Here is a 21842-nt window from a genome sequence, read left to right as displayed (position 1 = left end):
TTATACGACAGTGGCATATTCATTGCACATAGGTGCACATGTCATGTGCATACGTTAGACGTGTTCAGACATTCCAAATTCGACGTTTTATACATACATGTGCAAATAGCATGTACCTTATTAAACATACACTTAAATTTACAATTAAACGTTAGGCACCTTATTAAACATACACTTAAATTTACAATTAAACGTTAGGCATCCGTAATAGTAGCAGCTGCAGTACGGTACTGCGGTACGACTACTGCACTATTTGTGCATATTTAGGAGTGTTGGAGACGCACCACGCAGCTACACGTGCTGGCACAATGGTCAGGTATAAGTGACTCTTATCCACTAATCTAATTAGTGCCACACTGAGGTCGTAGTAAAGCTCTATGAAGCCAGGGAAGCTGATTGGGTGAACGGTTCCTTCCTTCTCCATTCACAATATGACGTGTCCAGCAGAGCACAGCAGCTAAGCCTGGATGATGTCCCCTCTTAATTGCCATGGAAGGACTTTGATGATAGTGCTGCTCTTCCTGACATGCTCTCAAACCTCACGCGTGGAGGTTAGCACACAGAGCCACAAGGCAAGTGCAAATACATTTGACACCATGTTATGTAAATTGAATGGCTATGACTATCAAAAACAGACAACCTGGAAAAGAAAGAATTAAAGCCCGGACCAAGGGGGAATTACTGTAGTGGACCTGGAACAATCCCATGTCAGCATTGAAGCAGATGCCCTGCTGTAGCCAATGGCTGTAGTGTCCTTAAACAGGTCACTGAATCCCTCCCAGCTCCGGGGGCGCTGTTCTGTGGCTGCAGTCCTGCTGTCTGACCTCACTGCTGAAGAAGGGCAAGTGAGATGGAATTTTCCTACTGGGATCAATTAATCACTGACCAAGTGGTAAATAAAAAGTTGAGTAAGCCCCTGATCATCGTGGCCATTTGAGAAAAGCGTTATTTTCTCTCTCTTAAAAACAGTATCATCATATAACCCAGTGGTTCTCAAACCACGGACCTGCATTGATAAGTCTCAGGGTTCTACCGGATTTGCATTGGGGCTATACCATGGTCCCCCATCTGATAAGATTAGCTTTTGTGGTGACCCTCCCACTCTCCTGGCCCTGTCTTGCAGGAGCCTGGTGTTGGGGTCGTTGGATTACATAAAGTGTATGGAACCCATAAGCAAAATAGTCACATATTTTGTCATTGTGTTATTTATGGTGAAAAGTAATTCTTGTCCTTTTTCCTGTGGACCCCCTAGAACCCCTCAAGGACCCCAGGGCCCAGAGAACCACTGAAACCTACATTGTTTTGATGCTATATATTACATCATATATCAGCCTGCTATAAAATGGCATCGTACAGATTTAAGTCAGCCTTGAAAGGAACTCTATTCCACAATTCTATTCCTAACCTTTGGTTAGATGGGTTTGCAGTTTTGCAGCCAGTCCACTACACACACACACCCCTGATCACATCACATACCACACAGGCACTGTTTTCTGGCAGAAGTGGAAAGTGGGCGGGTCTCCGGTCCGCCCTCCGTTGGCGACGTCACCGGCGGTGTTGGTGTGGCGGCGCGCACGTCACGTCGGGAGCACGCTTCCCAGTCCAGCCCCCACCCACCGACCAGTCTCTCTCTCTCTCTCCAGTGAGTCAGGAGGCAGAGCTAGTGAAGACTAGTCGGAAGGTAGACGTTCATCTCTGTCAGAGAAGAACAAGGAGGACCTGCTAGCCCAGCTAATCGAGCCAACAACAGCCGCGTTGCTTCTCCGTTCTGATCCGAACCAACAACACTGAATTCGCATTAAATATGTCTAATATCGTATCGTGTCAAACCCCCCAGGTAAGATTTTCTTTTTCTCAAGAGATGATGCAAGAAAGTTGCTTAGAGAGCAAACGATGCTACTGGTGTTGTAGTAATGTAATCCGTTAACCTATGGAGAATCCAACAGTATAACGTCACGGTGGATAGTAATGTGACTATTATTGTTTCAGACCCAATCGATGTAACGTTATTTACTTGACGCGTCTGTTGCAGTAGATGGTTATTCTTGATGTTGGCAGAGAAACTGCTGGAAATGCTTTGAACGCCATCTGGGCGGCGCGGGCAATGTCACCGAGAAAACCGCGGCTTTCCGCATACGGTAACAACGTTAGCTAATGGTTGACAAGGACAAGGACAGCTAGCTATATTCTTGCCAGCTAACGGTAACGTTATAGCTGTCAATGAAGCTGGTGTGTGTTAAACCATAGGTTTAAACGGCAAACATGTATTCCCCGTGGTCCAGGTGGTGAAGGATCACTTTCTCTCGACAAAGAGATGAATGTCGCATGGCTTCCCGTCCTAGCCAGCCAGCCGGCTGCCTAGCTAGCAGGCTAGCACCACACTAGCACGCCACGCACCTTCTTCAGGTTGGTGTTTAGCTAGAACGCCGCCTGTCTTGTTAGCTAACGTTAACTTACCCCGAGGCTTTGTACTGACTCTAAAGTGATGCGTGTAACGTAGGGCTTTTTGCGCTCTCTCGACACACTGATTGATTTTTTGTGGCGGGATACACTGTGTCCCATCATGGCATGTAGCTAGACTTTCTAGCACATTTCTGATCTATTACATGGCATTAGCATTTAGCTACATTACGAGAGGAGACGTGGAGAAGAAGGCGTCTCACCGAATAGACGACACGTGATCAGATGCTGGGTGTCCAATCATCATCAGACTTAACGGTTTGGTACCTTACCATGGGGTAGTTTTGGGTACACGCTGTCCTTTGCCAGCGCCCCAGTTATAGAGAGACACACATTGTATCCGATTTGATGGGCTATCATCAGTCTTGAACAATATCGACGCGTCTACTATCGCGGTCAGCCTCGAGCATGATCGATTATGTTGTATTGATAGTCTCGTTGGAGGAAATGCTTTAGCCGATGCTCACTAATTCAGGGCTCTGTCTGGCTTATTAGCTTGTCTCCTCTACTAGCCAGTGCCACCCGACCGGCTCAGCAGCAGGAGCGTTTGACCTACTGTGCTTGTTACTGCTGCTTTTGATGTGGAAATGTGCTTCCTGGGCTGGAAACCACTCGTAATAAATACCCTGGCTCTCATTGTATAACAAAGGGCAATTTTGTAGCTTCTTCCAGGCAGATCAGTTAAAAGGTTAAATTGTCTCAGAGTGATGTAACATTATACTTATGCTAATATTTATTATTCAACGTAATTATAGACAGTACAAGTGGTTCCCCTTAATATTTGTATCTTGCTCTTGACATGGGGGAATTTCTGAGTTCTCAGAATGCCTTGGACTGATCTCTTCTGAGGTAATGAGGTCATGCTGCTACTACTGCTTTGATTACGGATGTAGAATTTTTCCATATTTTTGGACACACACGACTCTTATGAAGATGACTCCCGCTTCTCGTGTGTTTTTCTAAGATCCTGATTACATTCCTGTTCAACATAGAGTGAATTATGTTCAAATTCCAAGCGCTGAAACGGCGTGAATTATTATGTGGCTTCTTGGCTTGACAATCCCTCTCTTCACCACAGGGGGGTGGTGCAACTAGCAGCACTGATTGTTCAGTGGCCAACCTGCACCTTTTGTGCCTGGCTAACCAAATGGAAACGCGGAGAGAGAGAAAAAAGTACATTCAATCAAACTATCCTCTGTGACAAAGTTGCGAACACTCTCGCTCTTTCTCTTTTCTCCTTTCTCCTTTGTCCCCTTTTTGTTGGCGAGTATGCCCGGCTATGCACAGCTCACCCAGCCTCTGCACAGCTCACCCAGCCTGTGTTGCTTCTCTGCCCAATATCTCAATACTATATATAACTTTGTGCCACTGACTGACTCATCTTCCTTCTTCATTTTCACTCTAGTCTCAGCTTTAAGCCCCATATGGTTCTTGTGAACACATGAGTCATTATGGGCTTAGCAAGCATGCGTCAGAAGAAGTAGACTGAACCTCAACACTGACTACAGTGAGTGTGACACACTTAACATATGAGTGTGACACACGTAACATAGCACATTTCTTCCTCTGAATTCCACTTCTCTACTGCCAAATCAGGCTAATGAAATGTAGGTTATTGAGCTGAATTTCTTGGTTTGCATTCGGCAAAGTGTACCTTTTGCAGCGGCCATCTCCTGGGGTTCATTGGAATTTTCCTGAATTGCCGTCTTGTTAGTTCCTGAGGAAGAACGACACAGATAATGTGTTAGTTCCTCAGGAAGAAGAACACAGATCACGTCTTGTTTTATCAGTTTACACACGAGAGTCACTGAGGATTATTATGTAATCGGCAGCCAGCGATGAAGGCGGGCAGCTCGGTGTTGGAAAGGAATGATCAGTATGGGGGGAGGTTTGGCCGGGGGAAGCAGTGAGGTGAGGCTTACGCCCGGCTACACGGAGAAAGAGGAGAGACGAATCAGGGCTAAGGCTGGTGCGATGGACCCAGCCTCGAGGAGGAGAATCAGGGCTAGGGCTAGGCTGGTCAGTGCGATGGACCCAGCCTCGAGGAGGAGAATCAGGGCTAGGCTGGTGTGCGATGGACCCAGCCTTCAAGGAGGAGAATCAGGGCTAAGGCTGGTGTGAGATGGACCCAGCCTTCAAGGAGGAGAATCAGGGCTAAGGCTGGTGCGATGGACCCACCCTCGAGGAGGAGAATCAGGGCTAAGGCTGGTGCGATGGACCCACCCTCGAGGAGGAGAATCAGGGCTAGGCTGGTGTGAGATGGACCCAGCCTTCGAGGAGGAGAATCAGGGCTAGGCTGGTGTGTGATGGACCCAGCCTTCGGGGAGGAGAATCAGGGCTAAGGCTGGTGTGATGGACCCAGCCTTCGAGGAGGAGAATCAGGGCTAAGGCTGGTCAGTGTGATGGACCCAGCCTTCGAGGAGGAGAATCAGGGCTAAGGCTGGTCAGTGTGATGGACCCAGCCTCGAGGAGGAGTCTGCCGTTACGAGACCACTCAAAAGGCGCTTCCTGCCAGATGTTGCGTAACACCCTCTCATGGACGCACACACACGGGGCAGCTCTCCGTGCCAGTCCGGTCCTGGCTGTAAATGCTATCCTGTGTCTGTGTCCTACAATATGACCCTTTCTTCTCCAGCTTGTGCCAGCATGCTTGCACCCATAAAATCTTTCTGCCACACTTCAACACTCATGCAGGTTAGTGTTACACAACCAGCAGCACGCACACATCTTTGGCCAACGTACCCTACACAATTAGTACTACACATATTCCCACGCGTATGGCAGCGTGCTCTTACTCAGGCTGGCACAGCTAGTATTTGTCTGGGTGGAATACACCACCCAACTCCCGAAACAACAGCGCTGAACTGGCTATGACTGTTGGTCACGTGGTGCGCTGTTCTTTTCCATAGCCAAGCAATTCATTTTTCATAGTTCCTCTTATTCCTCCTCCTCCTTCAAGATTGATGTATCCACCATCCTTTCCCTGTACATTTTGTTCTGTCCTCTTTCCCCTCTTCGATTATATTGTGTAAGCCTTGTATAAGTCTTATGTGTAATTTAAGTGGCAAAGAAAAAGAACATGCAGTCAGATGAAGGCTGAGTGAGGAATATTAATTCACTTTTTCTACTTGTGCCTTTTTGTATCGGTAAAACCCTCCTCATACTATACAGTAGTACATGCAGTGCTCGAGACCAGGTGTTCCCAACCTTTTTTGTGCCAAGGACCGGTAGATAGATGGGGAAAAAAAGTCACGGACCGGTTGTCAAATTTATTAATAATAATTATATATATATATATATATATATATATATATATATATATATATATATATATATATATATATAAAAAATATAATTTTATAAACATAGGCTATAATATTATAGGCTGTGTGGCAGTTGAAACATAATTTCAAGTTGACGTTTATTTATGTTTGTAGTTTGTAAAAAAATGTTTGTAATGTAATGTTCGTTTGTTTTTTGGGTTGGGAACCACTGCTCTAGACTATCAGTCTGAGGCTAGTAGAATGCCATGTATATACATTTGCGTGACTTCTGCAGATGATTTTTAGTCTGGCTCCAGACCTTCGAAACCACGCCCACTCCACACTTTTGGACTTGGCTCTTCTTGGTCTGGCATCGCCATGTGCAAACAATATTTCTCCGGTTGAAAATCCAATCACGGGCGCTGATTGGCTAACGCTGTTCTCAGTCATGCACAACAGAAACAGACCCAGCTGTGGCCAAAGCTAACGTAGCTAGCTAATGCTAGCCAGCGTCTGCACGTTGAGCAGCCAAAGTCGGGCCGACTTTGTACTTTTCGTTTTAACGAACGTCTTATTAGTTACTGCAGTGTGTACGATGAGACTTGCGTTAAAACGACAAGCTAGCATTAACTAGGCTAGCATTAGCTAGCTACGCTAGCTTGTGTTTGCGACTAGCAAGACTGCTGCGGCCGGTTGCCTCGGGAAGAGCCTGGTGACGCGAGGTGGTTAGGTGGCCGTGGACACCTCGGTCTCTACTAGTGATTGGTTAGGGAAGACCGAAGCCCGCCCCCCTCATAGAAATGCTCTGAAGTGAGCGCAATCTCAGACGAAGAGGAAATGAGTTTATGAATTGACGATGCAGTCTGAATATCAGGCTAGATGATTTTATTATGGGGACATCAAAGAGTAGGTTCAGGTTCACTGGCATTTAGTTACATAATTCTGTTTAATTGGAAAGGGGATGATTGGTGTGATGTGATTATTAGCTGTAGCCACTAAATTCACATTGCGATAGGCCAGTTGGTTGACGCCTTTCGTGCAAATGTTGCTCCTGGTATTGGATTACTTTGGCTATTACAAACAAAGGTATAGCTTAGATTAATTGTTATTTAAACCATTAAAAAAAACAGTCTCTCAATCCACAATTGTGTGCACGCCTGCAGACATGGCCAGACACCCTCGCCCTCTCTCAGTGAGCATTTCTCTTTCAGCTGAAGACGAGATGTCCCAGAAAGAGAAATCCAGCAGCACAAAAGTGTCTTTCACACATGGCCTTGGGTTTGCAAGAATGCGTGTGTGTGCCGTTCCTCCGAGCCATCTGACTGTGGAGAAGACGCCGGCCATTATTTCCAGCAGCGTACAAAGGACATAGTGTTTGTTCTGCTCCTGTGTCTGTGCTGTCTGGCTGTCCTGTGTCTGCTGTCTGGCTGTCCTGTACTGGCTGTCCGTACTCATACTAGCAGATGTACCTGAAATTGGCCCAGAATGAAGCTGCCACAGATTTTCCTTAATTATATTTAATTTCAAGCCATTTCCTCAGTGACACACTCTTTTCAGGAATTAAACTGTACATATAAGAATATAAATGTTGATCTAGGATCTATTTAGCTGTTTACTCTTTCCAAATCATTTGCATATTATGGACCCACACCCGCCACTATTTGGATAACGCAGGTCTTGGGTTTCACTCACTATATGGCCCGAGTGTGACTTTTAAGAGAGATGGTGGTGTGACATGTCACACTCGCATGTTGCTTCGGTGAGGACTGGAGGCGTGGTGCGACTATTACAGCGGTGAGGACTGGAGGCGTGGTGCGACTATTACAGGACGTAACACTTTTATCTGTTACAGGACCTTTAGGTCTCACCACCCATGACTACTGCTCTTATCACTTTTGCAGGGTGAACTGGAGGATTTACTAAAATACGCACGCACACACTCACACACACACACACACTCACATGCACATGCACACACACTGGTATCTGCAGTCAGTATCATATGACGGCAGCCAGAGAGACAAATACATTTTATGCACGCCGGTTCGACAAATCACATCTCTTATAATGAGTTAGAATGTCATGCGATGCGAGTTGTCCCCACACATGCACAGTCGCACACACACACACACACACACACACACACACACACACACACACACACACACACACACACACACACACCCACCCACCCACCCACCCAGACCCAGACCCAGGAAGACCTTCCCACATGCTGTGTGGATACAGTTTCAGAGATTGGGGCAGCTGCTGTGTTCTGTCTCGTCCTCCTCCCTGCCCTTCCCCGCCCCGCGTGGGAGAGTGATAAAACAAGAAAACTGTTGGAATTTCAGTGCGATTTATTTACCAAAGCACCAGATGGGCCTGGTGGTGAGTTGGTTTACTTTGGCACGACTTTGGCTCCTCTGTCTTCATCTCTGCTGATACATTGTACAAGGCAGAGCTCGTGTGTGTCTGGTCTTGGAGATTAAAGCCTAGTTTGTGGCTCTACTTAGGCTGGTTGCCAGTTAAATCTCAATATGAAAAAGCTATGTTGAGTCTAGAGGATCTGGGTTTAGACGATCTGGGACGATGTTTGTCAAATGTGACGCGCGAGACTGGGCGGGGCTTGTAGGTCACAGGTTGACACTGACGGGAGTGCCTTGATGGAAAAAGTCTTGCTGTATCTCAAGTGACTGGCTGGCTGTGACAATTCAGTCTCAAGTAACCGCCCCCCTGTGCATTTTCCTTATAGGGGACTAGTTGATTGAAAGAGTTCCTATAGGGGCGGAGCCAGCCTGAGGGGCGTGTCATAAGCCTGAGTCAGCTGGGGCTTTTGCTTCAGAGCGAGCGGGAGCGTGAGCTGGATTAGACGCTCGTGTCTTTCTTAGCCTGGTGGCGCGTGGCGTGGACAGACGTGAAGGACTGAATGCTGCAGGGGCCGTGTGAGTGACTTGAGACGTGATGGTTGGCTTGAGTTAGCAGCACTGGAACCTCTAGCTGTGTGTAGACGATGTTGGGACTAGGAACGCTAAATTCCAGTCTTTCTTGAATTCGCTGGAGTTCGTGGCGCGGTCACGAATTGGCCCGGTGCTTCTTCTAAATTAGATCTCCTATTCTGGAGAGCGGAGCAGGGCGAGGAGGAGGAGGAAGGAGGGAGCAGGCGGTCCATGCCAGCAGGCGCAGCAGCTAGCTTGTGATTTCAACAACACGTGGTGGAGCTGACTCATGCTAGAGAGCAGCAGGTGCCAAGAGCAAGCCGCGGCACCGGTTTCCAATTAGCGTTTGCCCCGTGTCCACTTACTTGACTGAAATAACTCATGTCCCTTTTCTCTTGTCTCTCTCTCTCTCTCTCTCTCTCTTTCTTCCAGGTTATAATGTACGACCAACACAGAAAAAGTACAACTCTATAGCCAACGGGATCCCTTGATTACAGTCGCTTCAAGCCTGATAGTTTGCGTCGTGTGCGGCTGGCCCCCCCTCTCCCCTCTGCTCACGCCCGTGTAGTCGACTGGCATTACTTCTGACGACTCCTCCATCCCCTCTCCTCTGGTGAAGAAGACCTGGTCTCTCTGTCTGCTTTACCTTCTGTCCTCCTTTTGGTTCCCGTTCTCTACTCAACAGCAGTAGCGCTTCCCCGGATTGACGTCATTCTCTATTAGGTAAGGTCCATCAATATTGCAGATTATTATACACAATGTATGTTACGTTACACGTTGCAGATAATCCTAATCCCCGCAGTGGCCATGAATTAATAAAAGCAGCTGTTGGGAGCGATACAACACAGCTTGAAAGCATGTTGGACAGAGTGGAGAAAGAAGACCCAACGCGCGCGGTGGTGACATTGACCATCATGGATGATTTAATTTCTTTCTACCCTTCCTCTTCAGGCCGTCTTAATCAAAATTCACCCAAGATGATTCCCAACGGTTATTTGATCTTTGAGGACGAGAGTTTCCTGGACTCCACCGTGGCCAAGATGAACGCCCTGAGAAAGAGTGGACAGTTCTGCGATGTTAGACTGCAGGTAATGGGCTCAGTGCACCGTTCACACACACACACACACGCACACACACACACACACACACACACACACACACACACACACACACACACACACACACACACACACACACACACACTCTTTTCACCTCCCCTTCTGCAATTTCACTAGTCTTGTCATAGTCATACCCATATAGACCCATCAAAGTGTCCACTGAGTCTCTCTATACTGGGAGTGCTGGGGAAATGCGACAGACTGAAGCTACGTCTGCTTTTGTGGTGTTAAAAAAACAACCTACAGCACAGTTCACTGGGGTTGAGTGAACCAAGTGAGCTCAGCCAAACTCGCAAACTGGAAAAAAGGAATTGAATATTTACTTTCCGTCTTCCTGTTATGCTTCCATTGCTCCCATATCTCATGTTGAGAACATGTTCCCACCATTTACAGTACATGATGCAGACCTCTAAAGGAGACTGCTTACGCAACCCAGCCAGGAACCTACATCACGTTGTTGTTACCGAGGCACCAGAGTGTGTGAGAGGCCTTTGGCTCTCATCTAGATTTCCTTCCACATCACGTCTTGCATTTTCATCACTGTCATTCTTCTCCCTGATCCAAATGAATGAGCTGAGTTAGTTTCTTTCTTTTCCTTTCACCCTCATGCTGCTGACAACACACACACACACACCCTAACCCTGCTATTTCTTAGCAAAATGTTTCCCCTTCAAAAGACTCAAAGCCAAAAACGGCGCCAGTGTGTTTTGGCCAACCGCACACTACCACGCGGGACAACAGAACCGCTAGACGACACAAGGGCTTGTGCATAGAAGATAATAGTTTTGGTGTGTTGTTGGTCTTCAGATGATGTCGTCTCCATTGTCTAACCTCTGCTCTCTCTCTCTCTCTCTCTCTCTCTCTCTCTCTCTCTCTGTCTCTCTCTCTCTCTCTCTCTCGCTCTCTCGCTCTCTCGCTCTCTCGCTCTCTCGCTCTCTCGCTCTCTGCTCTCTCTCTCTCTCTCTCTCTCTCTCTCTCTCTCTCTGTCTCTGTCTCTCTCTGATGACCCAGGTATGTGGTCACGAGCTGATGGCTCACCGTGCTGTGCTGGCTTGCTGCAGTCCCTACCTGTTTGAGATCTTTAATAGTGACATTGAGCCTCACGGAGTCTCTCATGTCACCTTTGAGGACTTGGACCCGGAAGCTGTGGAAATCCTTCTCAACTACGCCTACACTGCCCAGTTAGTAGCACCGTCTTCTTCTGCCGTTCTAACCTTTTGGCCTAAATACCTTTTTTTTTTGGTCAGGTCTGATCGCAAAAACCTCATCTTTGGATCCTGATTAATAGCAGCCATATATATGTTTTCTTATGCATCCTGGAAAGCATTCAAAGCCAGATAATGTGCTCCAGATGAGCTGCGTTGGTAACCTAGGTTACCTTAAAGGCACAGTTCACCTCCAAATCCAAAATACACATTTTGCTCTTACTACCCGTATTAGTTTTAGAGGCAAATACAGTATGTATTTTTTTATTTATGGGGTGAACCATCTCTTTACAAAATGTACCTATTTGCTTTTAAACTGTGTCTCTCAGCCTGTCGGACCCATCTGTCTTGTTCAATGACGAGGGTCTGTTTTTGTCATTTCCACAGACTGAAGGCAGACAAAGAGCTGGTTAAGGAGGTTTACTCAGCAGCAAAAAGGTTCAAGATGGAACGAGTCAAGCAGGTATGTTATAATTTATCATTTTGACCGGTCCTGATCATGTCACATGCAGCTGTCCATCATCATCTCCAGGAGAACTTGACCTCTGCATATTTGAGAGCACAGATGCCACCCCAGGTTAAAGTTGAACTTAACTTTAGCCCTCCAGTGCAGACACTCCAGGTTAAAGTTGAACTTAACTTTAGCCCTCCAGTGCAGACACTCCAGGTTAAAGTTGAACTTAACTTTAGCCCTCCAGTGCAGACACTCCAGGTTAAAGTTGAACTTAACTTTAGCCCTCCAGTGCAGACACTCCAGGTTAAAGTTGAACTTAACTTTAGCCCTCCAGTGCAGTAATTGTAAAACACAGGTTGACCCCACATGTTTTTTTTTACCAGGCCAGAAAGAATGGCTTACTGTGTACCCCTAATTCACACTCGTATCTCCCACTCACTTCACAGATTTGTGGGGACTACCTGCTGTCTAAGATGGATTTCCAGAACGCCATCTCCTTTCGTAACTTTGCCAGCTCTATGGGAGATGGCAGAGTGTTGGCCAAGGTGGACGCTTACATCCAGGACCACCTGCTGGACGTGTCCGAGCAGGAGGACTTCCTCAAACTTCCCCGCCTCAAGGTGAGCCCTGACGGGCTTGTGTGCCGTTTTTGTGTAACGCTTTTATCCACAGTTCCTGACAAGTACTGTGAGTGCATCAGTATAGACGGTTTTCACCAGAGCGCAACCCCACCGCACTTCCTTTTTCTCAGCATTCGGCAAACTACATAAATATTCACTCGACATCGTTACTTTTGTTTTCGCTGCTCAGCTGTATAGGCGGTTTTCACGGAATGGTCAGTCCTGCACTTGAATGTTTTTTTTCTTTTATGTCCATAGCAAACACTGCAACAGGAAGTGAGCGGGGGTTCAATTAGAATGCTTTTGTTGTCAAGTTAAAACCGTCTATAGCTGGTACCAATAGAGAGCGAGGTACCATTCCTTCCTTCCTATGAAGTTACATGGGACCATAGTAGGAAATTCTTTGTATCGAGTGATTCGAAAGGGCACGGACCAGCCAATGAAATGCACACATGGATATAGTGAATATTGACATATATTTGTACTTGTAAGATTGCTATTCTAGTTCCCCTTTTCTGCTGTACTAAATGTTGCCAGCTTTGGAGGTCCATGGCTGAGTAACACCTGCTGGACTAAGCTATGTATTTCTAGCTTTATGACTTTGACCTAAGATTAGCAACGATGGTGAAGTCATGTGTCCCCTCCTCTCCTGGTGAAGTCTTTGGCTGGAACAAAAACCTGCACTGCTTCAGCCTTCCATGGCACATGGTTTGAGAGCCCTGATTTAGAGTTGGAAATTAGTTGGGGTGGGGGGGGATATTTTTATCCTTTCCTGAAGTGTCCCCTAGAGACATTAGCTGATTACTATATTGATTATTGTTGGAAACGCATTGATGACTACTGACATTTGTATTACGTAGTTGTTAAGTCTATTGCTGACTTCCACCATGGGCCGTTTGTAGCAAGATGGAGTGGATATTATTTAAGGATTTATTAGAAAGCAGTCGGACTCAAATATTTTGGCGTAATTATTTAAATATCAGTCTGCATTTTGAATTCGACACTTGTGCCTTCCGTTTTGTAACAACAGGTGCTTCCTGGTGTAATGATTGTTTTTGGTGGTTCCTAACCTAATATGAGATTAAGATTAATTCCATCTTTTATGGCACGATTAGGCAATGATGACACTTTTTCCTTGTAGGTAATTGGGCCATCAGCCAGTAAAACGACGTTTTTCATTGAGGCCTATTCAGTGGGCAATAAAGGCGTGGTATTAATGAACCCCCCTTAAGAATGCAATCCAATCACCATAGTCCTACTGTAGACGGAGCTAACTCTTATTTCGAACCCCTTTGTGTTTACAGTTAGAAGTAATGCTAGAAGACAACCTGATCCTGCCCAGCAATGGCAAGCTCTACTCCAAGGTGCTGAACTGGGTGCAGCGCAGCCTCTGGGAGAACGGAGACCAACTGGAACGCCTGATGGAGGAGGTCAGTAGTAGCAGTACCAGCAGCGTGTGGAACCCCCCCCTCAACGCTCAGGCCAACCACCACACATTTGCTTCCCTCCCGCCCCGCCCCTTCCCCTTCCCCTCCCTCTGTCTCCTGTTTGTGACCTTTAAGAAGTCATTAAGCGGCTCAAGTAGCGGTTAGCATGCCGTTGTCGTGCTGCTATGTCAGGATTGTTGTCTTTTTTGTTTTCTCTGGTTTGTTGAGGTACCCCCCCTGAAACCATACTACAGCTTTAGAGGTGAGCAGAAACAAAAAGAGCTGCTGTTTTGCTCTTTGTTTTGTTTGTTTTTTTCCACTGTTTTCTCTTTTGGGTACGTGGTTGGTTCACACACAACCCCTGAACCTCCCCCCCCCACCCACAGACACCAGTGTTACAATGCTGTTCTCTTCTGAAAACGCAACAAGCAAAAGGTTCTTAGAGGTCTGTCCTTTTTTTTTGCTCTGCCGTCTCACTTGCTTTTCACCAAACGTTTTTTCTTTCTGAGCAGGTTTGTGTTTGTGGCTCGGTGTACTAACAGTGCGCTCCCTCCCCGGTTGATTTATCTCCTCTAGGTTTATTAGCAGCAGCAGGAGACCACGACCGAGGAGCCCAGGACTGAGCCACCAGGGTAATGAGTCAGAGAGAAAAGAGAGAGAGGGGGCGGGCGGGCGAGCACTACTACTACCGCCTCTCTGCAGCCTCTCTTTGCAGCCAAGCAACACTGTGCTCCCATCTGTCTGTCCATAACACATATGCACAGGGTTCTGCCAAGGTGCTTGAAGTGCTTGGATTTTGAGAGAAGAAAAGTCCCGGAATACCTTGAAAATAGCCCCCTTTTTTTAACGAGGTGCTTAAAGGAGCAAACGCTTCTGCACGCCTAAATGACAGATGCGTCGGAGGAGGGAAAACCCGAGAATAACTCCCGCACACTGTTAAACAAGGTGCTTAAATGTCCTCGAATGTCACATGAACCACATAACACTGTCTTGTCAGTGACGTCACGTCTTATATTTTGACCAAAGTTGGTATTATTAAAAAGACAAAAGGCGCTTACTGAGGTATGAGCATCTGTTCAAAGTCAAAGCAATCTTTAGACAAATATGTTCCCGGCCCGTTCCCAAGATTGATGGTAGAATGAACTTGTTAAAGACAAAATGTAATGTAATATAATGCAAATTTGATGCCCCTTTTGTGCCAAATTTATATTTGAAAATCAATTATTTCATTTTGCGTGAAGTCCTTGAAAATGAAAAAAAAAAATTGTGCTTGAAAGTCATTTCATTTTGTAATGTGTGTATGAACCCTGTATACAGATGCACACAAAACAGGCATCCCATTTCTACATGTACAAAAAACACATTACACACAACTATTTCATAATAAATACATGGAATCAAATGCCCCTTGACCGCATATACATATACTGTACATATACAAATAGCGTACCTGCCCATTGACACATCAGTAAGCACTTGTATTAAAGCCTTGGACAAACAACTGCTTTGCACATAACAGTATATATATAATAACATGCTCATCACAGACATTGTATTTCACTAGACCGACGGCTCTCGTAAAGTCTTAACTCTCTGTGGGAAATTATGATAATTTGCAGCAGCTCTTAACGGTTTACAGCTTTATCAATATCCACATGGTATTGCTTTTGCCCCTGAGGAATTTGCCCCTTGAGATTGGCATTATTGACCCTGTAATGTTTTCACAGTATTTTCCACATTCTACCAATTCTGCCTGATCTTATAGCGGGTTGAACTGGTTTATTTATCATTTTAATTTTTGAGATTTCCTTTTTGCCAAATCTATTTGAGTATTTGCACGATACATTTTTTTAACCACATGGCTATTGTCCGTCCTGGATTTGACTGCCATCACAATGACCAACTTCCCCAGCTAGAGGACTGGTTTCCAAGCAGCAAGGTGGAACAGAAGGCCGCCCTTCCCCCTCCTCCTCCTCTCCCTCCTTCATTCCTCTCCCCTGAAGACCTTTCCAGATGCTCTTCACCAGCTCCCCATCTTTTTTTAGAGGCAAACGGGAGGAGAGAGCCAGAGAGCCACCGTCAAACGCGGGAGACGACATCGCCTCGAATCCCAACACTTAACACTTCTTCGTGCAGCAGCAGCAGCAGCAGCGTGTGTGTGTTGTCTTTTTACAAGAAGCTCTCCATCCAAGCGACTGAAGACCCAGGCTGCCTTCCCTTCCCCCCTCTTCCTCTCTTAACACTGCCCCTCCTCCTCCTCCTCCCTCCCCCTCCTCCCCTCTACACGGGAGTTTCAGTGTTGCCATGGAGACAGCCACATGGGTGTTGTTGTTGCTGTGTGTCTTGCAGGTGCAAACGCTGTACTACTCAGCTGACCACAGGCTGGTGGACGGAGGGCTGCTGATTGAGGGGCACACTGAGGTGTTTAGTGGCGAGGAGGACCACCTACAGTTTGTGCAGGTACATGGCACTTTGTGCCTGGCCCCTCTCTCAGATTCTGCCCAGCAATGTGTAGCGTTAACGGTACAGCTCGTACCTGCCTGGCCCCATGCATACAAATAGTACACAGCGTGTGCCTGGCTATAGCCAGATTATTATATTTTATTTAGCACCACAATGTGGCAAGTTAATTCAGTGGATTAGGGGCTGCTCTGCTGCATTACTGTTGAGCATAATAGTGAAATCATATTTTGATCAAGTTTATACAATTTATTTTTTGCCCAGCAAGAAGAATGGTCAGCGATGATCATCTTTTGTCCTTGATTTTTGGTTCTGATTTGAACTGTGCGCTTTCAGATTAGCTTGTAGTCTGGTCTGGCAACCTTGCTGTGTTTTGCTGTGCTGTTGGCTTCAGATGGCTTTGTCAGATTTCAATACTTGGATTAGTTTTTTTTTTAGTAGGTTCATTCTCTCTAGCCTACATGCACCAGTTGATGGGTTGGATGAAGGGGTTTTTGTGGGGGGGGTATGATGAGCTGGTGTTGGCCAGCGATGAGGCCTGTGGTGCCCGGCTTCTGTAGCTGCGCTGTGCTCTTGCAGAAGAAAGCCGTGCGGGAGAGCACCCAGAGACAGCTGAGCTGCAGCTCCTCAGGAAGCCTGTCGCCCTCCAACCAAGCAGCTAATGCCCCCAAACAGACCGCCAGGAGAGAGTGGAAGTACATTGCCTCTGAGAAGACCACCAGTAAGTGTTTGTTTGTGTGTGTGTGTGTGTGTGTGTGTGTGTGTGTGTGTGTGTGTGTGAGAATTGCAAACAACAATAATAATTTCTTTGTGCAACACTTTTTTTTGGCTTGTTTTAAGTACTGTACAACAAAATTGAGACTTTGTACTAAACTAAGACATTAGTACCACGAGACATTTTTTTTTGCCGTTTAAATATGATTTTCCTTGCCTCCTTGTGGCCACTACAGCCAACTTGGATTCGATCTTCATTCACACTACTTGACATCTTCCTCCCCCTGTAGACAACACCTACCTGTGTCTGGCCGTGCTGGACAGCGTGCTGTGTGTGATCATCTTGCACGGCCGCAGCAGCCCCCAGACCTCTCCCTCTGCCACCCCCTGCCTGATGAAGAGCCTCAGCTTCGAGGCCACGCCCGAGGAGCTGGAGGAGCAACCGCTCTCCCCCATGCGTTACGCCCGCTCCGGACTGGGCACCGCATCCCTCAACGGGAGACTCATCGCTGCAGGTTGGCACTGAACTTGGAAATTTTAATGTACCTACCCACAGCTTATAATAACCAGTATGGTAATAAAACAGTACCATGTCATTGATAGAGCTGGATGGAGACTAGAGATGCTGTGATCGAGATTTTTCAATTCCGATCCGATTCCGATATTTTAGCCTCAAAACCGATCCGATTCCGATCAAATTTCGATACCCGATTCGATACCGATTTCGATCCGATACCGATACAGCACATATTTAAGCCTCTCTATGCTGTCTGATAGCTAGCAGGCAACAAACATTTTTAGGGTTAGGTATGCATGTGTGTGCTTTGGTAATATAGTATGTAAACGATTTTGAACACTTATTTTGTAATGGGTGAACACTGGACACAAATAATTATTGTTTCCTCACACATACACCCCCACTCTGTCTCACACAGGACACACACACACAGCCCTGTCCCTGTCTCTCACACACACACACAAAGTTTGTGCATACATTTCCACTGCCAGATTGGAGGAGTCTTTTGTAATTTTCTAATGTTACTTCTCTTCAGTGCAATACGTTTTGATAACGACCTGCTGTACAGCGCCGTTCGCTCAGTCAACTACGTGTCGTTAACGTTAGTTTAGAGGAGAAAGATAGCTGGTGTTAACTAGCTAATTAGCCATGTTAGCTGCCTCAGTGGGAAACGTTAGCCTATAGAGAGTATTTATCTGACGTTGATGTTAGCTACTCCTCAAACCTGCGGGTGGAAATGGTTTATGCGATGCGATGTATGTTGAAGCAAGACAACGTTTTAATGTACCTTGAATTGGATAAATTACGACGGGTCGTGCTCACGCAGATCTAAGCCCTGGCCATCCTAGGCTCAACGCGAGACTCATCCGTCATTCAGTTGAGTCTCGCAAAGTTACACACAAAGTTTGTGCATACATTTCCACTGCCAGATTGGAGGAGTCTTTTGTCATTTTCTAATGTTACTTCTCTTCAGTGCAATACGTTTTGATAACGACCTGCTGTACAGCGCCGTTCGCTCAGTCAACTACGTGTCGTTAACGTTAGTTTAGAGGAGAAAGATAGCTGGTGTTAGCTAGCTAATTAGCCATGTTAGCTGCCTCAGTGGGTAACGTTAGCCTATAGAGAGTATTTATCTGACGTTTATGTTAGCTACTCCTCAAACCTGCGGGTGGAAATGGTTATGCGATGCGATGTATGTTGAAGCAAGACAACGTTTTGGCCCTGGCCATCCTAGGCTCAACGCGGCCTCAGTGTGCTGCATGCTGGATAGAAATCCTGGAGCGGAGTCATGGAATGGAGTGCTTATATCGGAGCCTTGGATCGGTCATTTTCGCTGGAATCCGATCCGATCCGATCCATGTTTTTTGGCTGATATCGCGCCGATATCCGATCACATGATCGGATCACAGCATCTCTAATGGAGACGAGATGGAGGTTGAGGCTTTTTTCTGCATCTTTGAAAACACGTGAGGCTGGAAAAAGTTTAGTGTGCTGCTGCATCCTAGGAGCTTGGGAGTCATTTGGTGTGTGTATATAATGTGTATCAGTATAACCATGAGGTACTTCAGTACTAGCGTCAAGCGAATGCTTTTTGTGGTATTTGAAAAGCTGTTTTACTGAAGCTAACCATGGACAAATGGAACCTAGGTATCTGTGTTTCTTGAAAAGCGTGGGTAATTTCCCCCCACCCTTTTTAGGAAGGGGGGGTAAAGGAAGTGTAGGGGAAAGTCTATATATACTGTAGCCCCAGAAATCATTTTAACAGTCGGGGACCCCAGAGGTCAACTTGAACGCCTGATGCATCTCAATGTCCCTGCAGGAGGCTACAACAGAGAGGAGTGTCTGAGGACTGTGGAGTGTTACGACCCCAAAGAGGACCGCTGGACCTTCATCGCTCCCATGCGGACTCCTAGGGCTCGCTTCCAGATGGCAGTGCTCATGGTACACTTTCCTCCTTTGCCTTCTATCTCAGATTGATTGACACTAGGATACAGGGACATTTTGAATATCTGCATCCAGTGAGTTAAAAATAGACACTAGGATACAGGGACATTTTGAATATCTGCATCCAGTGAGTTAAAAATAGACACTAGGATACAGGGACATTTTGAATATCGGCGTCCAGTGAGCTAAAAATAATAATCCTTCCCCCTCACAGGGTCAGCTGTATGTGATGGGCGGCTCGAACGGCCACTCAGACGAGCTGAGCTGTGGGGAGACGTACGATCCGCACGCCGACGAGTGGGCTCAAGTACCAGAGCTCCGGACTAACCGCTGCAACGCAGGTCAGTCTGCCATGGATTTGCTATCATCATCGCTTTGATGAATAAAAGGATTTTCACTGAGCGAGTAGTTTAGGATATTGATCAGCATGAGAAATGGAACACATCGTACTGGTCAATCTACCAGTCTCAACTGTATTATGCACGGTTTTGTGTTAATTGGTTCTGTGAGCTCACCTCTTTTGATTTATCTTAAGGTGTCTGCTCCTTGAACAACAAGCTCTACGTTGTGGGAGGGTCAGACCCCTGCGGGCAGAAAGGTCTGAAGAACTGTGACGCTTTTGACCCGGTAACCAAGAGCTGGTCCAACTGTGCCCCCCTCAACATCAGTACGTATCCAGTACCACACAGGCCCACACACACACTCGACATTCCAAACTTTACCATCAGATGTCAATTAAATCATATTACATAACACAGACTTTGTGGTTTTATTTTAAGACTACTGAATGGGTATTTTACATTTAGATGAAGCTTTAGTTATTTACTTGGAGAAATTGTCATGTTGCAGCAGAGAGAGAACAGGATATCAATAAGAGTTGAGACAAATAGTGAGTAGTTGAGACGATAAAAACACAAGTACAACAGATTACAACAGTGTGCATTGCCAGCTATTCACATTGCATAATACAGGTGTACAAGATGGGAGACAGATGCACAGAACATGTAGTTATATTTTGAATAAAGACTTGTAGGTCTTCAGTTGCAGCAGCAGCAGGAACTAAACCCGTGTTTATGTTGTGCTGTCATTAGGGAGGCACCAGGCAGCAGTGTGTGAGCTGGAAGGCTTCATGTATGTGATCGGAGGGGCGGAGTCGTGGAACTGCCTGAACACCGTGGAACGCTACAACCCCGACAACAACACCTGGACTCTGATCGCACCCATGAACGTCGCCCGCAGGGGGGCCGCCGTGGCCGTCTACGAAGGTAAGACCACCAGAGAGAGGTCGGGTGGGACGAGAGACATGCTTCAGCTATATGGGCTACATGCACAACTCCACTACTTCCTGAAATTAGTACAGCTTCTTTATTTCCTGTCAACGCTATTGGATGAACTGATTAATGTCAGGTGTGCTGCAGTCACAACAAGGATCAGGCACACCTGATTAATCAGTTCATCCAATAGTGTAATTTCAGGAAGTAAAGAAGTTGTGCACGTAGCCTATTGCAAGTTGCTAAGTTATTGACAGTGTGGTAAAATGTTCCAGACTTGCCATGAACATGCCTTGATTCTAGACAAGAAGCAAACTTTACAGATTACATTGAAATTATATATACTGTGTGTGTATATAGATATAGATTATATATATATGGTATATATATTATATATATATTTTTTTAGTTGTTAAAGCTTTTGCGACACAACGACACTGGAATTTGGCAGAAATGTCCAATTTGTTAGGAGTGGGATGTGGCTGATGCCGTGCGTGCGTTGTCCCGCTCTCTAGGCAAACTGTTTGTGGTCGGCGGTTTCGACGGCTCCCACGCGCTGCGCTGCGTGGAGGTCTACGACTCGGCCCGCAACGAGTGGAGGATGCTGGGCGGCATGACGTCCGCACGCAGCAACGCGGGCGTGGCCGTGCTGGGCGACGTCATCTTCGCCGTGGGCGGCTTCGACGGCAACGACTTCCTCAACACGATCGAGCTGTACAACCCCGAGGCGGGCGAGTGGAGCGACTGCACCGAGGCCCTGTCCTTCAGCTCTGCCTGAGGGGGGGGGGAGATGGGGGGGGGGAGTTTCCAAACTAACAGGCTTAGTGACGTAATCGTGTTTTGTGACGTTCTGTGTGTATGAGCGGATTTGTGTGGGTGGGAACGGGGCGGACGGGGGGGTTCCAGAGGGTGAGGGGTCTTCAGTGAAGACTGGCTTATATCCAACGGGTCGGGGGTGGGGTGTGTTGCCCAAAGCAACATGGCGCCTTTGCATATTGCATACAATATTTTCTGTGCTGTATATATATATATTTTTTTCCTCATTTTTGTCAAATGCCAACATTGAAATACACATTTAGTGCCCCCTTTTCCCTTAGAGTTGACAAGTTGTGTATCGTTTATCATTGAAGGTTTTCAGACGAGCTGCAGTGGTGACGTACTGGAGAAAAATGGGATTTTTGAAAGATGATTCAGATTTTTTTCCTCTCTCTCTCAAACTGTCATTTTGCAGGTATTTAAAGATCTTTGGTTTTTGACGCCTTACTCAAAGTGCGAGTGGAGAAACACCGGTCATGGCTTTTTTGTGTCATTTTAAGCTTAAAGCTGGATTGCTTTATGAATCTTAAATGATGGCCTTTTTTATATTTTTATACACTGCTGATTTACCAATAAAGAAAGTAGCAGACGCGCGCACATGACTCACACGAAGTCGTTGAATCTCTAACCAGTGCCA

General features: G+C 46.4%; 1 protein-coding gene across 1 annotated transcript; it reads left to right on the top strand.

Annotated features, from left to right (window-relative positions):
• Positions 1-1679: 1679 nt before the first annotated feature.
• ivns1abpa (influenza virus NS1A binding protein a) lies at positions 1680-21167 on the top strand (the record flags this gene model as incomplete). Its single annotated transcript, XM_083647046.1, has 15 exons — positions 1680-1837; positions 9092-9382; positions 9611-9747; positions 10789-10958; positions 11370-11445; positions 11883-12056; positions 13361-13486; positions 15833-15943; positions 16523-16664; positions 16948-17172; positions 18994-19115; positions 19333-19459; positions 19654-19785; positions 20210-20383; positions 20905-21167. The coding sequence occupies exons 3-15, from the start codon at positions 9637-9639 to the stop codon at positions 21165-21167; spliced, it is 1953 nt and encodes a 650-aa protein (XP_083503172.1). The 5' UTR covers positions 1680-1837; positions 9092-9382; positions 9611-9636.
• Positions 21168-21842: the final 675 nt, after the last annotated feature.

This window comes from Poromitra crassiceps, assembly GCF_964638095.1.
Source record: "Poromitra crassiceps genome assembly, chromosome: 12".
Classification (NCBI taxonomy): Eukaryota; Metazoa; Chordata; class Actinopteri; order Beryciformes; family Melamphaidae; genus Poromitra; species Poromitra crassiceps.
This window is presented reverse-complemented; position numbering and strand designations above follow the sequence as displayed.